Source organism: Cynoglossus semilaevis, chromosome 12, assembly GCF_000523025.1.
Source record: "Cynoglossus semilaevis isolate Cse_v1.0 chromosome 12, Cse_v1.0, whole genome shotgun sequence".
Classification (NCBI taxonomy): domain Eukaryota; kingdom Metazoa; phylum Chordata; class Actinopteri; order Pleuronectiformes; family Cynoglossidae; genus Cynoglossus; species Cynoglossus semilaevis.
The window spans coordinates 17793654-17805375 of record NC_024318.1 but is presented as its reverse complement, the minus strand read 5'-3'; the positions used below and the strand labels follow the sequence as shown (position 1 = coordinate 17805375).

Here is an 11722-nt window from a genome sequence, read left to right as displayed (position 1 = left end):
AGTGTCCAATACATACGGCCGGATGTCAGATGACACGACTACAAAGTCGATCATTGACCTCCGGCCTAGGGTGTCCTGGTGCCAGGTGCACTGATGGACACCTTTATGCTTGAACATGGTGTTTGTTATGGACAAACTGTGACTAGCACAGAAGTCCAATAACAAAACACCACTCAGATTTAGATCGGGGAGGCCGTTCTTCCCAATCACGCCCCTCCAGGTATCGCTGTCGTTGCCCACGTGGGCATTGAAGTCCCATGAAGCCATCATTCTCAAATTCTGAATACCACTCAAAGATATTCATACCATCAAAAATTGGCTAATTAGTTAACAATAGATTGAAGCACAATTACAGACACCCAAACCCTTTATTATAGTAGAACTTCGGAATATTATCATTTTTGTATCAGACGATCAGCGAATAGTAGAATTGTATACTGATGTATCCCAAAACCTAAAGACTGATTTCGGTGTAACTGACCAGTTGGTTGCCAAGATGATTCTTCTGGCAAAGCAACTCCTCAACTTGCTTCAACAACTGGTCTTCCTGTTTCTTCTTTAGATCATGGTGCATCCTCTTCACAGCCAAATGTTCAACCTGAAGAAAAGAAAAAAACAAAAACATAAAGGACAAATTGCTGCTTTACAAGAGTTCTTCAAGAAAAGAAAAGGCACAGACCTAGCACGAGTCCAGGTGTGTGATTTAGTCAGAGACAACTTTTGTTTTCTTAAGCCTATTTTTAGTTAAACTAATTTACTTGCAAACTTTCAGTTCAGTTCACTTCAGGACACTTCAATCCATGACACATGCAGTTGAGGAGGGTGAATGTTTGTTGCTTTTAAAGTAAAACAGGAGCACTGTTTTTCAGTGTGTGCAATCAGCTTCAAACTTTTCTAAACACTGTAATTATCACGAGACAGCTTACATAAACTCTAGGGCATTACATCATATATGCGGTAAACACTGTGTGTTTTAAACACACCCTGCATAGCTGTATAATGTAAACAACTTAATGTTCCATCACAAACCTTGAACCAAGGTGACAGTAAAAAGATATACAGTTGTTCACAAACAACCACTGTGACGGATACTTTTGTATTCTGCAGCATGTTTCATCAGACCTTCTAATTTGCTCTTTTGATTAAGTGAACACTTTAACACGTACAGTAACATCTTAGCAGTATTTCTTGAAATGTCTACTAGCCCGCCTGTGACACATCTCACATGCTAAAAGGTTTCACTAATGCTTCCTTTGAAGGAAATTAGACATTGATTTTAGACAGGCACTTGCTGTCGATCCTGTGCGCTGTTGATGAAACGAATGGAAAAGATCAAGTGATTAAAATCATAAAACAGATCAGCTGATCAATATGCCAATATTCACTTTTTCACATCATGGCTCAATGAACCCGATGCAATACATCTATTCAAGGTAATTACATCCTTGAATTTTAAAGTGTACATGTTACAGATTCAGAAAAAAAGTTTTCTTTAGTAACATAATATGCACAGTGTATCAGTGTAAAGGGGAAAATGACATGCTTTTCCATTACCTTGTTATGAAGTTCTGCCTTGGTCTTTTCATACTTGTCTGTTGTGTCTGTGATATTTTTGTTGCATTTGATGATTTCCACTTTTACTGAAATGAAATAATAATAATAATAATAATTTGAGTGCTCTCAAGACAATATAAACTCAAAATTGAATTAATAAAACAAATTAAAAAAAAAATAGTGCGTAAGGTAAACCATGCCTGAGGCTAAGTTTAGTAGCACCCTTGATTAGCTTGAGCTGTAGTTAACGTATCAAAGCAAAAAATGTAAACATAAAAAAACCATACCTTCTTTTAATTTATGTGTCTGTTCGGCCAGTTGTTGTTCAGTAAGTAGAATTTGTTGGTAGAGTTTGTCGAGGCTCATCTTGCATAAAAACTGCTCTTATGGCTATGACACAAACCAAAATATAAGCGTTAACAAGTTTCATCCCTTTGTCAATTTCCGGTTTCCATTATTGGGCTTACTTTTTTTTCGACGCGAGTGCAACAAAAGCGGGAGGAAACACGTTCCGTCCGTGTTAAAACCCTCGTAGTCAACCCTTCTAGTGACAACGTGTACTTTTATCTTCGAAGTAGTCTGCGTGGATGTTTCGTGTATATTTTTCTAGTTTTGTCGCCACGACGTACTTTAATTGCGCTTTTGATTTTAGGCGTTAACGTACTTAAAACTTGGGAGTCGGTTTGCGGTGGTGGCACTGAACTACGCCTCTGCGATTCACTCAATATCGGGCTGATACGTTTTTTATTAAATGCTTTGCTAACGGCACACTAGGGGTAACATCAATCCACTCTGGACATTTGTCACACAATCTCACCCGTTCACCGATTTCCTCCATCCACCGCTGGGACTGGAAGAATAATAAAGGCTTCTGATCTGGAGCCATGAAGCGCATTACAACGTGAAACGTTCAATGACCCCGGGACTACATCATTCTGACATTCATTTTGAAAATTAATATCACATATTGATTGTGGCTTTTCATAAATCACCACACGATTTTTTTTTTCCCCCTGACTGGCATAGATCCCATTTGAGACGCCGAAACAGCAGAGTCATCAGAATGTAGGCAGACAATTAGCCTAGATAGAAGACTGTCGATCATTTGTGCCATTCTCTCCCTCTTTTTTACCCTTTCACTTCCTGTCGGCTTCTGGCATTTCATTTAGGTAAAACTAAATTTTAGTTTGAGCAGTGTCAACACTTTGCACATTAACTGAATTATACATTATCACAAAGGATTTGTTTTTAATAAGAGATTATTTTCTTAAATATCCCATGATGTGTGTGTGTGTGAATAATCCCCTCATCCCCCTCTTTACTGTGTGATGGGCTTGATTTACAGTTGAGAAGGCCTTCATTCGTAATTGATTTAGTCTGGTCTTTGGATGCAGAGTGAGGTTCATTGACATGGTCCACTCCCATGTATTTAGTCAAGTGGATTAGTCTCTGAAAACAGAGTAATCGATGAGCTATAGAAAGAGCTACCGGTATGTGCATGATCTTTGACTTTAACCTACAATCATAATTATGTTTTGTTAGCCTGCCAAACAATTTACAATTAACTAATTGGAGATAGGAATTGATCGTATCGTATGGAAAGAGGGAGGACACTATAGTTAAATACTTATAGTTAATATGCTTCTATGGGTAAATTGTTGTTCTCTGTATATCTGTCAAAAAGATTGAAAAACTTAAACTTAAGCTAGAAGAGCATTTTGCTTTTTTTTACCATACTCTTTCCAACCACCAATGGCATAATGTAAGAGCGGTGTTACATTAGATTCTAAAACCATTGTGGGTGCACATTGTGTTGAGCATTTGACCTCATATCTGTTTAAAGCACACGTGTCAAACTCAGGCCCAGGGGCCAAATCTGGCCCCCAGTGTAATTATATTTGGCCCACAAGATCATATCAAATGTGTACTAGAGAGATGGATAGTTTAACACAGGACAGGCCCAAAACTGTATATGAGGTAGAATTTTTTTTTAAATTTATTACAGTTAAACTAGGTTTACTATTCCTTTCTACACATAAATGTGTGGTGATGCTTTCAAAAAAATCTGCTGAATTTAGCTGTTGTTTTACTTCAGTCAACAGACTAATAGTCTTAAATTCTCTAAAATACAAATAAATAATATTAGCCCTAGTGATTAGCACCTTAACAACCAGGTAAAAAAAAGTCATAAAGAAGCAAACCAAGGGTATTAATCCTGACACACACGTTCAAGTTACCAATATCAATAATGTTTAGATTAATTATTTTTAACAAATGTTTTTTCAACAAACATTTCGTTCACATTTTGCCAAAGGATGAGACTAAATGTTCTGTAGTTTTTCATGGATGACTGGTTGATTGCTAATGGATTCTGTGCCTCATGTTGATTCCAGATATAAACACCCCTGGTTTAAAGGTATATTCCAAGGACCCTTCAAATGGTAAGTTTAAGACTATGAGGTCTTAGTAGCCCCGTGGCCCAGCTAAACCCACACTCTCATCATTCCATATGGCAATGATGAGAGCATAGTTTTAAATGAAGCTAGCAATCTGATGCCATTTTAGTGGCCATACAGCTAAAGAATGATATGATTTAATAACAGGTCAGACCTTGATTAACCTTAACTGTATAAGACGTTCATTACCTCATATTACATGTAAACCACCAGCAGATGGCGTCAGACACGCGGGGTCCGCTTTGTGTGGAGAGCGATGACGGATTTTCTTTCTCTGCTGACCTAGAGATTTATCTGACGAAAGTTACATCAGCATTTTATCGTAGAGGCTTTACAGTTGTCTATATATCAAAACCAGTAAAGTCCCGAACTGCTGGCAGACGAACTGTTGCAAAAGTCGCCTTTCCTCCTTCATTTGAAATGGGAAAAAAAAAAAATCTGATATATGTTAAGTATGGAACTGCTGATCCATATGTTGTCATTTTTCTTTTCACCCTGCCACACTGTTGAGGTTGGACTTTTGACCTCAGAGTGAATACAAAAACACTGTTGTGTGTGTAGGTGCCATCAATGAATTAATAGCAACAGCGACAAGTTGCAGTTTTTTTTTTTGTTTTTTTTTTAGTGTTCAGCATGCAGCAATCATATCCTCTGCCTTACTAATAAAAAGACCGTTAATTAAACTTGGAGCTAATTATTTTTGGTGCTGTCATAAATAGAAGTGAATGCGCTGTGATTACGGCTCCAGTGTTCTTGGATTTATGATGGTGATCGCTTTACTTGAGAGCACAGTGAGGTGGAAGTTGGCACTCTGCTCTTGCTGAATGCGCCACACACTCGCACACAGACGCAGCAGTAGCAGCAGCAGCAGCAGCGGCGGCAGCAGTAGCAGTGCTTTTCCAGCTGGCTGTGTGTGTGCGCTGAGACGCACAGGCGCAACGCAAGCATCCTGCTGCTCGGAGTTGGAGGACACTCACCTCTGCGCTGATCTGCTGTCTTTTGGTATTGGAGGGTGAAAAGAAACCGTTTAACGAGAACTAGGAAGAGGAAAGGCTCTACGTTTTGTCAAAAAAAAAATAAAAAAGTCAGAAAAACTGACCCTGATTCGGGACGGGACACTTTTGAGAGGAAGATTTTTTCAGGAGCTGGATCCGTTTCTCTTCCCTGCAGTGGAGCGCACGCTGCCGCGTCCTTTCGATGGATTTCAGAAGAGTGGAATAAAAGTTGCTTTTCTTTCGCACGTTTCTTTCGAATAAGGTTGTATTGTTGTCACGGAGACGATGATGCTTACACTACTCTATGTCCTTCTCTCTTACTTGGGTAAGTTTTCACCGGAGCAATGTCCAAACCAAGGTTTACTTTTATTTTATTTTTTTTACAGACATAAACATGTCTTTTAAAGATGCGTTTGAATGTGAGTTGTTGACGGGACAACGACTGCTATTTCAAGTGGCCAGTGTTGGAGCCGGTTGTCTGCGCTTTGTCCAAATGACCAAAATTTCGGTTATCACATCAGTACCAGTTTAAATATAAATTGTTTAAGCCGAAATAATTTCCTTTAGAGTTTTTTTTTTAATAATTTAGTGCGAGTTTTTGTCTCGGCGCGTTCTATGTTGGCACATTGAAAAACAAGATGTATATGTCGCATTAAATAACGGAGAGACGGCATATATAGTGTAAAAAAAACAAATTAAAAACAAAATATACCCACTGTGTTATCATTTAAATAAACATATTTTCTCGTGTTTCTCCTATTTGCAGATGTGTTTTCTTACGCGGAGGAGAGTCTGCGCGCCGGAGCCAACCGGTTGGACTGTGTGAGAGCCAGCGAGCTGTGTCTGAAGGAGCAGGCGTGCAGCACCAAGTACCGCACGATGAGACAATGCGTAGCCGGTGGCAAAGAGAGCAACTTCAGCATGTTGGCCGGACTGGAGGCCAAAGACGAGTGCCGGAGCGCCATGGACGCGCTCAAACAGAGCCCGCTGTACCATTGCCGGTGTAAACGAGGCATGAAGAAGGAGAAAAACTGTCTGCGTATTTACTGGGGGATCTACCAGACACTACAAGGTTGTTTTTCTTTTCTACTTCACAGTTTCGGCTTTTTTTTTTTTTTTCTTTTCTACTTCACAGTTTCGACTTTTTTTTTTTTGCTTTACAGATCATCGTCGTTTTCCTCATACTTGACCCCTGATGAGGTTTTCATAAACGCGGTCCCGCCTCCCTTAATCCCGATTCTTCGAAAGTATTGGAGCGTAAAGTTTCTCTTCCGAGCCGCAGTAATCTTAATGTCTGGACGGTGACAGTGGGGGGTGGGGGGGCTTCCTGTGCATCCAAGCCGCTGCCAGTAGGTTGACATTCAGTTGCGCAACCAACTGACCAACCTGCCCAATCAAGCGTGTAGCTGTGTGCCAGTGTGGCTATTGACTGACCCAAATAATCCATGGCACATACAGGCCACCGTGCGGGGCTGCCGAGCGATAAACAAAAACAGTGAGGGGTGAAGGATGGATCAGTGTATATAGAGTGTGTCCCTGTGAGGTTTGAGTCCCACTGTCGGGAAAGTCACAGTATAAACAAACCTGTTGCAGAAAAATTGTTGCGTAATAAAACTCATCATACTGCATATTCATGTCTTTATTTCAAACTTGTCCCTAGTACAGTGCGTTTTCCGACTCTGCAGTACCTCCGGTATAACGACACAGTGAGTTTTTTTTTTTTTTTTTTTTTTTTTTTTTAGTTGCTGATCTGCTGTCGAGCTGAGGCAGACATTGGTTCATTTATAAGTTCATATAATTATTGTGGTTCTCTCATGCTTGACGCGTAGTTTCCAAAAAACAACAAACAAACAAAAAACAAATGAATGGACTCAGATATATCAAATGACTGAGCAGGAGATCAGATGCTTCTTCAAACTAAAATAACTCTTGGCCTTAGTGTCGTCTCAAAAATGCATTATAAACACTTCTCTTCTCTACCTGCCTTGCCGGTCAATAACAGTTGATTATCTTCCTCCCAGGTAACGACTTCTTGGAGGATTCCCCGTATGAACCCGTGAACAGCCGTCTTTCTGACATTTTCCGCCTGGCTCCCATCTTAGGTAAGAGTGATGGCGCTAAAACAAATATCTGCTCTCTATCTGTCTTTCAATCTGTCTCCTACATTTGTCATTATGTCCCCCTGTCTCATTTGAGGAATGACCAACGCTCAAGCTCTGCATGCTTTCACTAAAGGTTATGTGTGTGTGTGCAATACTATGTATCCTCTGTCATACTCTGATACTGTCTGTGCTGCATGCTGGCTGGAAGTGACCTTGGTCGGGGAGCCTTAGTTCCGAGTTTCAGACAGTGAACAGATGCTGGGAATTCAGAAGCAGAAGGTTTTTCTTTTCTTCTTGTTTGTGGTGCATTTGCTGTTCACTTATAAAACCTCATTTGTTTTTGTTTTTTTGAGTTTTTTGTTTTAAGTGAATAAGTAGCTTGTTTGCAGTTTAATATGTTCTCTTCAGATCTCTTGAACAATCAATACCCTTTTTTGCCTGCAGATGGCGATGATATTCCCCTCTTCACATATGCACAGCTGTTCCGTGGTCGATATTGCTGTTGTTTAGCTCCTCTTAAATTTGTATTATTCGAGTGAAGGTGACGAGTTCTGTGTCAAATCAGACTGATGCTCTCAGCCTTGAATAACACCAATTAGTTGACCGTTTTTTTTTGACAAATGGATGGTTTTCCTAATAAGTTGACCGTTTTTTTTTTTTTTTTTGACAAATGGATGGTTTTCCATCCAACACCGCTGTCTCTTAATAATAGCAATTTTGTCATTTAAATGAACCAAATCCTCGACAGTGAACAGATGTTGTGACCTGTCTGCTGTATAGGAGACCAGTTTTTTGTAAACGTAAATTGGCATATTGGTAGACTGTCAGATAAAAAATAATCAGCTGTGCCATATGCTACACAGTACACAGCTGTAATGTCTAATTTTCTGGCAGGTCTCAGCGTTGATGACACACCGACAGAGCCATGGGAGTAAGAAGACAAATATATCTTGTCGGACCTATAAAGCGATACAGACAGGCAGTCTGTTTTTATGTCTTAATATATTTGCCTAATTTGATTGATGACGGGTATGGATATTTACATGTATATATCTATTGTAAGGAGACAAGTTCTCATAGACTCCCTGCTTTACAATTTATCTTAGGTTTGAAATAGAAGAATACACGTTAGGTGAGAGGAAAAAGCTGAAGTTACCATATGTTCTGTTTCTAGTCATCCATTCTCTCACTTATTATAAACAAACAAGATTGGGTTGCGAGCAAAAAATTCAACTGAAGCTATATATTGACTGATTTGACAAGAGGACACGTGTTATTTACCCAGAATCCTAACCTCAGACTTCTTTTCCTTCAAATTAGAAAAAAAAAAGGTTTAGTTAGAAGCTAGGTTGTTGTGCAGCATATTTTTAATTTAAAGTAATTGTACTAAAAAAAAAAGAACTGTCATGAACTTATGTTCATGCCAGAGGTCAGTTATTTTCACGAAGAAGATAGTTTGTAAAATTTTAATATTTATTGTGACCGAACATGTGTTGTATGAAGCCTGGAGGTGGTTTTGGCAATTTAACAGATGGTAACACTTATGAGAGGAGTAGAATGCGCGTTCCCCATTGTCGGTGATACTCAATATCCACAGTCTTCATTCAGTGTGTCAGAGCACAGTAGCTTTTTTTTATTATGATTGACAGCGTTGCATCTCTCCTTTGATGGAACATCAGATGAGCTTTTGGTCTGTTATTAAAAGTTCAGCCTGACTTCTTCTTTTATCAGAATACAGTGATGTAACACATGCACTGTAAAAATGATGAGTAGCAATCAATAAGAAGAGTTTCGAGGTGTGAATGCTGCCTTTTTGTATAACCGACCACTTCTAGGGTTTTTGGTATTTTTGTATTGAGGCATTCACTTACATTTTTTGGCTTTTTTTTTGACATCACAAATTTCTTGCGAACCTGGACACATTTTAGTTATCATTTTTTTAGTGTCATTTGTGCAGTCACGTGATCGCAGCTCTCAATCAAGATGCCCCAGCTTAGATAGATTTTTATGTCTTGCATTTGATTTGAACTCGATTTAAATGCATGAAATTAAAAGAATGCAGTTTTTTAAGATGGTGTGTGGCGTTTTTAAATATAATTTAAAAAAATAATAATTAGCTAAAAATCAATTTTATCAGTCATGTTTTATATTTATTGTTAGATATTTTAGATGATCCCATTTGAATTACAGGTGACCCCATGTGGGGTTGTAACCCCAATGTTGAAATATTATATTATTTATATATATTTTTTTCTTTTCTACATATGGACTATTTTTCAAATGTCTATGTGTAATAAGGAGGATGTTTGTTTTGATCATTTTGAATTATTGGTACACATATAAAAATCATTCATTCATTATATTTATGACGCCACCATAAAAAATAAACAAACAACACAAAACATTTTTTTAAAAATTAAGAAATTAAAAGTTTAAAAGTTTATTAAGTGGTACTTCTAATAAAATGCATAAATGTAAATGTACTCTATTCCATCCCCTCAATTTTGCACATTCAGGCAGGTGATGTAAACACAGGACATTTTCCCTCTATTCTCTCTTCCTCTGTCAGTGTTAACACATGCAGAGTTAGTGCACGTGTTCATATGTAAATCTGTGTTCATATGTATATGTGTAAATGTCTCGATACCATTACAAACCGATAAGAGTATGAGTATTTTCATACGTGAACCATCACATATAAGCCTAAGACTTAAACAATCATGATACTCAAAATTAAACCTTCTGCTTAGGTTTTTCAATTTCAATTAAAAACACTGTCACTTAAAGCAAGCAGCCATATAGCCGTCTTTCAATAGCAACAAATTAACACACAATGTTGGTTAAATAAGTCTTCACAAAAAAGTGACTCACGATATGAACACCACATCTACTAAACCGTGAAGAGATGTTAGCATTTACAGTGCTAGGAAGCGTTTTCAGATGTTTTATTTAATGCTTTTATAACAAAACAAATCCTAGGCCTTCCTCCTTTTCCTTGTCACTGATTTTGAAATACCTCCAAACTGCTAACATCATTGATGTTTAAAATGAAAAGACACTGCACTGAAAGGCAAAACACACTACTGGCTGACGCATGTGCAACTGGCTTTGGTACAAATCTTCTACAGAAAAATGCCACATGTTTTCGAGTTCTTTGAATGTAGTATCAGGTTTAATATGGAAAAATGCCACATGTTTTCGAGTACAAGTCTTTGAATGTAGTATCAGGTTTAATATATGACTAGCAAAGCTGGAAGTTACCTTGCCCTTGAGCTATGTGTTATTGATCAAGTATGAGGGTTCTGGCGCAGGCATGTTTGTCAGTCCTAGTACCAAACTACTGTACTGTACCTAGATCTTATACAAGATGCTTGATTTCCATATTACGTGACCCCTTCTTCCTCCAAATTTTTCTCGAAATTGTGGAAGATGGCGGCAAATGGACTTCAAAGTTTAGAATGACAGGGGTGGTACATTTGGATGCCCAGACTAATAACCCCTGTGGGCTGCGGCAGTCATTAGCCAGTTAGAAACTGCCGCTTGTTTTTGATCTGTCACTTTCTTGCACGTCTTTTTTGGCAGTTCTCACACTTTAGTTTAAGACAAGTTTAAAGTGATTATTTCAAGTGGCGGTGTTCTTTCTTCTTGTTCTGAACACCGGTGGTATATAATCAGCTCTGTACTGCAGAATCCTGACTGTGTTTTCTACAAATGAGTCTGAAACTGCAGAAAGGTGCTGACATAAAGTCTGAGATGAGGACTGTCTTGTGGAGTATCTTTGGGTCTCTAATGGCGTGTAGATTCAGAGAATGTCATCTCTGGAAGTGGTTCATTTTTGGAACAATTGCAAGCAAGAGCGAGAGCTTGGGTCACACTTCTGAGGCTCGTATGTGCTGGCGTCATTGAGTACAGGGTTGGCTGACAACTTCAGTATGCGTATTTCTTTATCTGCCAGAGGGATAGTGGCGTCTTTATTCAGTCCTTGCTGAGTGACATCAGGTCTTTCTTTTCTTGGACGGACAGACTGGAAGGAGACGCCTTAGTGTTGGAGAGTTCTGCTAGTGTGTTATTTTCTTCTTGTTCTTTGCTGGATATTTTGTGTGTATAGCAGAGGTGGGACCAAGTCATTGCTTTGCAAGTCACAAGCAAGTCTCAAGTCTTTGCACTCAAGTCCAAATCAAGTCTCAAGTCAAAATAGGCAAAGTCCGAGTCGAATCCAAGTCAAGACTGAAAAGTGTCAAGTCAAGTCCCAAGTCCTGCCGTTTCTGTTTTCGAGTCCTTTCGAGTCCTTCCACTCACTGCCACTCGTTTTTTGTTGACCATCTCGTAGTTTTTAAATCCGAACAACACAATCTTTGGTATCATTTTCTCTAACCGGCGCATTGTTTGACAGCTCTTTCTCATTGGTTGTCCCACAATTTGATTGGCTCGATATTATCGCGTCAAAACAACGTGGGTCTAATTTGATTGGATGTTGTGCCGACAGCACATACACACACAGACGCACACACGTACACAATGAGAGATACACAGCGCTCCTCAATAACTTACTTTATAATCTTTGGGTTTTGGAGAAAGTATCAAGTCTTGTCGAGTCAAAGGGCTCGAGTCCAAG

General features: G+C 38.8%; 2 protein-coding genes across 5 annotated transcripts in view; one reads left to right on the top strand and one right to left on the bottom strand.

The window, feature by feature from the left end:
* LOC103387802 (coiled-coil domain-containing protein 172) overlaps nt 1-2711 on the bottom strand; it is a 17051-nt gene extending 14340 nt beyond the window's left edge. For 2 of the 4 annotated variants that reach the window (XM_025061084.1, XM_025061087.1), the window contains exons 1-3: nt 1842-2011; nt 1555-1640; nt 482-598 (exon numbers count right to left, since the gene is read on the bottom strand). In XM_025061084.1, the coding sequence (XP_024916852.1) occupies nt 482-598; nt 1555-1640; nt 1842-1920 (282 nt within the window). In that variant the 5' untranslated portion in view covers nt 1921-2011. The other 2 variants (XM_025061086.1, XM_025061085.1) reach the window with 2 other exon arrangements.
* Nucleotides 2712-4710: 1999 nt separating this feature from the next.
* The window catches only part of LOC103387804 (GDNF family receptor alpha-1-like), a 22460-nt gene continuing 15448 nt past the window's right edge, over nt 4711-11722 (top strand). The window contains exons 1-3 of the mRNA XM_025060879.1: nt 4711-5330; nt 5772-6077; nt 7027-7107. Coding sequence (XP_024916647.1) covers nt 5291-5330; nt 5772-6077; nt 7027-7107 — 427 coding nt within the window. The 5' untranslated portion in view covers nt 4711-5290. The remainder of the gene's footprint in view (nt 5331-5771; nt 6078-7026; nt 7108-11722) is intronic.